A 3,915-nucleotide genomic window follows, 5' to 3' on the forward strand; every position below is an offset into this window, starting at 1 on the left:
GAGGGTGTAAATCCTTATGGGAGTAGAAAGCCTCATCTTTCTCCCGCGGAGCAGCTGGTAGTTTCGAACCGCTGACCTTAAGGTTTGCAGCCCAATTCGTAACCACTACGCTATCAGAGCTGGATATATAGGTAAGTTTATATCAAGGAAATGGCTCACAATTGAGTCCCAGGAGTCCCAAGACCCCAACAGAAAAGAGAGAGAGTCTTTCCTGTGTGTCCATTGTATTGGGAGCAGGCCACACCCCCAAGGAAACATCCTTTCAATTGATTGGCTGCCCATAATCAATCATCATAGAGTTAACTATGGCTGCTCATAGCCAATCATCATAGAGTTAACTATGTGTGTATAAAGTTTCACTATGGGGATAACCATATCTCAACTGCCAAACCACTGGGAATCCTGGCCCAGTCAAGATTACACATAAGCTTAATTATCACAGCAGACAGAGCTTATCCTATAGCACCACACCAGGGCCTTTTAGGAACAATAGTTTAGGAGAAATACAGCTGTATATATACTTCTACTTGTCAAGGAAAAGATCAGTTTTGTACTAAAGGATTTTATTTTTAACAACTCTAAACTCCTTTGCACTTTTCAAGCTCACTGAGGATGCCAAGGAACTTTTTTATAAGTCACAACTAGTGGGGTATAAAAGTCACCATGGCAAAAGGAGAAAGAAGCAGGGGGCTGATAGGGAAGAAGAGGGCAAAAGAGTGTAAAACTGAAGTAGGCTAAAGGCTCATCCCTGGGTTTCATCCTCCTGTCTCCAAACGTTCAGCCCTATGACCTGGTTAAGAATGGACACTCCTCACTTGCTTGAGAAAATCCAAAGAGAGGAAAAGAGGAATAAAGAGTACTAAAGGAAGGAATTGTGGGAGGAACATTGGGAGCTGGAAGCCATTGCTGTTTCAATGCTGAAGTCTCTTGTTTTTCACCTAAAAAGGCAATACAGTAGGGTCTTCATCAGCTTCCGTTGCTGCATTTATTCTCTGAATGATCATATTTAGCCAGCAGAGAAGGAAGAGGCAAAGAGCTCATGCAAGGGTTCACTAGTCTTGATCTCTAAGGTCTGTACTTGCACAGGAAGTGCCGGAGCTTGTTGCATTCATCATTATTCCAAGTTGAGAACTCTGTAAGAAAACACACAGACATTTAAATCCATCTGGCTCCATACCTGAAATTACCAGAGTTTTCTGAGTCTTTTGCATGGAGTAATAGAAATAATAGAAGAAGAAAAAACTGAAACTTTACACAAGGTTGCAGAAGCTCCACTCAAACATCACTTTCGTGGGCAAAGGCATGGCTCCTTGCCCACAGATTTGATGAACTGGAAATGAGGAGCTCTCTTGTGTATGAAATAGGATGCTGTGAAGATGTGAAGGTGATCTTTCTTAAAGCCCACAACTGAGAACAAAAGACTCTAAGAAAGTCATGTTTAATGTTCAAAGAATTAGAGCAGGTTCTGCTCAAGGCACTACTTCTTTCACCTTGCTCAATTGTGAAGAATGGATGAGAACTAGAGGAGGTGCCTCCAACCCCAGTTTCTCTCCCAGAAACCAAGATCCACAGAGTCACTTGACATCTTGGGGTGTCTGCAGCAGTGTGACAAGTTGTTCCCTAGTTGTTTATCAGCATGATGTTTTGCCACAGACTAGCCTTGGTGCATTGTGTACCTTGGGGATGGGATGAAAGCAAGGGGCAGATAACTGGGTGGCACGGTCTACCAAAGGGCTGATGAGAGCTTCCTGAAGCTCCTAGTTCTCAGAAGGTAAGATGGGTCCTGCTCATACCCATATCCAACTATACGCTTGCTGGGCACTATCACCATGGCATGAAGCTGCTAGCTAGAATCTGACCTAAGAGCTGATTGGATCTGATCTAGGGACATCATTATTTACAGTTGCTACTTGAAACTGAATCTCTTATTAGTGGGTCCTCTTGAGGTTACTACCCAGTGAGTACAGAGATAAGAGAGAATACCAACTTCAAACAACCTAGGAGAACACAGTACGCTCCCGAACAGTCACTAACTGAGGGAGATGTCTGTTTCTAACCTTTTCCTCCCTTCCTCAACACCACAGTGGTATGTGCAAGGAAGGGTGTGTGCAAGGGATCATTTCCTGCCCCTGCTTCACTCCAGGCCACTGGAGTCATGAGAGTCATTAGCCTAGTGCTCGACTGCTAACCAAAAGGTTGGAAGGTTCAAGTTCATTCAGCGGTACCTCAGAAGAAAGGCCTGGTGATCTACTTCTGAAAAAAAAATCAGTCATTGAAAATCCTGATTCTACACTGCAAGTCTGTGAAGACTTTCTCTTCTTTCCTCTTATCATCTCTGAGGGTCTTTCTCCGCCTTGCCTCAGAGTTTATCTCCACATGACCTCTCACTCCCATTTCACACGTTAGAATGTCTTCTTCCTACCCCCACCTTTTTCTGTCTTCACATTTAAACTTTATTTCTTAGACAACAGTAAACCCTTGCTGCTTGTCCAGCCAGGAGCAGCGGGTTTCTTCTTCCACCTGGGCCCTGGCACCTAAGCCCTCAGTCCAGGCCCAACCCAGGCCTACTTCTTGGCTATATGGGGAGACCTGGAGTCATTGTGAGTGTCTTTTAGACTCACTGGAATGTTCTCAAATTCATGACCTTTAACTTCAGCTATTCTTTTCAGCTTGAAAATTCTGTTTTTGTTTTTCGGCTGAAATCTTCCACATCACTTAGCTGGGTGGGACATTCATCTGCAGACATTTTTGGCTGTCAGGCTGATGTAGGACAGGAAGGTTATGCTACTGAGCAGAGATCAGGGATGCGCTTAACAGACAATGCGCAACAAAGAATTGTTTGGCCCCAAATATCATTAAAGTAGTGTTGGAAACTTGACCTGTTAGTTTAAAAAGCAAACAAAGACAGCAGTCCAGGACAATGAGGAGTCTCGAGTGCTGATGTACAGCCTGCAGCTGTGGTTCTGCTGCTGCAATCTGGGGACAAAACTCAGGGAAATGAACAAGAGACAAGAATCTAGACAAGGACTCGGTTTCCAGGGCTCATGAAGGACCCCGATTTTAAAGAATCCAGAAGGGAGGCACCCCATTTCAATACATATAGGAGGGTTTCCCAAAGTGTGACCTATGTGCTTCAGGCTATAAAACATGATTTAAAAATGAATGTATATGAGAAAAAGTGACTAAATGCAAAGAAAATTGGCTAAGTAAGTAACTGAAAAGCTGAGACATTAATATGGCAGAGAGAGACAGGACACACCTTGTTCTGTAGAAAAGGAAAACTTGCTGGTGTGAGATGGAGAGAGACCGGATGCCCATTTTGCTCCTAATAGGTAAAGGGAAGGTGCTGGAGTTTGGGAAGAGGTAAAGGGTGGTGCTGTGATTAAGTGCTCGGCTACCAGCTGAAAGATCAGCAATTCAAGACCACCAGCCACTCCATGAGACATGAGAGAAAGAAGTGGCTGTATGCTTTCAAAAGGATGATAGTCTTGGAGACCCTATGGGATAGTTGTACTCCATCCTATATGGTAGACCCTATGGGACAGTTGTTCTCCATCCTACATGGTAGCTGTGACTTGGAACAGACTTGATGGTAGTGAGTTTTGGTAAGGGTGATGCATTAGAACTTACGGTGACTAGAACTTATCTCAGCACAATGCTTGTTCTCGCCCAAGGATTTGCCAGTCCAGGTTTTGTATAAATATGAAGACCCATCAATCCACCGCCACTGCTGCCTCTGCAAATGAAAAGAGGTGGGAGACATGAACTGACAGCTGTTCATAATCACAACCTAATTGTCATTGGAAACATGGGGAAAGGTCAGAAATGCATATAAAAAAGGAACTTGGAGAAATCACTCATTTCAATGTTCCAGAGAAAAGTATCACTGATAGTTTAGCACATTTACTTCCAGTG

At 43.7% G+C, this 3,915-nt stretch overlaps 1 protein-coding gene across 1 annotated transcript in view; it reads right to left on the reverse strand.

Moving 5' to 3' along the window:
* Positions 1-1,065: 1,065 nt before the first annotated feature.
* Positions 1,066-3,915, reverse strand: part of REG4 (regenerating islet-derived family, member 4) — a 20,748-nt gene continuing 17,898 nt past the window's right edge. Inside the window, exons 4-5 of the mRNA XM_006861310.1 lie at positions 3,631-3,736; positions 1,066-1,133 (exon numbers count right to left, since the gene is read on the reverse strand). Of these exons, the coding sequence (XP_006861372.1) occupies positions 1,066-1,133; positions 3,631-3,736 (174 nt within the window). The remainder of the gene's footprint in view (positions 1,134-3,630; positions 3,737-3,915) is intronic.

This window comes from Chrysochloris asiatica, unplaced genomic scaffold (assembly GCF_000296735.1).
Source record: "Chrysochloris asiatica unplaced genomic scaffold, ChrAsi1.0 scaffold00042, whole genome shotgun sequence".
Lineage (NCBI taxonomy): Eukaryota > Metazoa > Chordata > Mammalia > Afrosoricida > Chrysochloridae > Chrysochloris > Chrysochloris asiatica.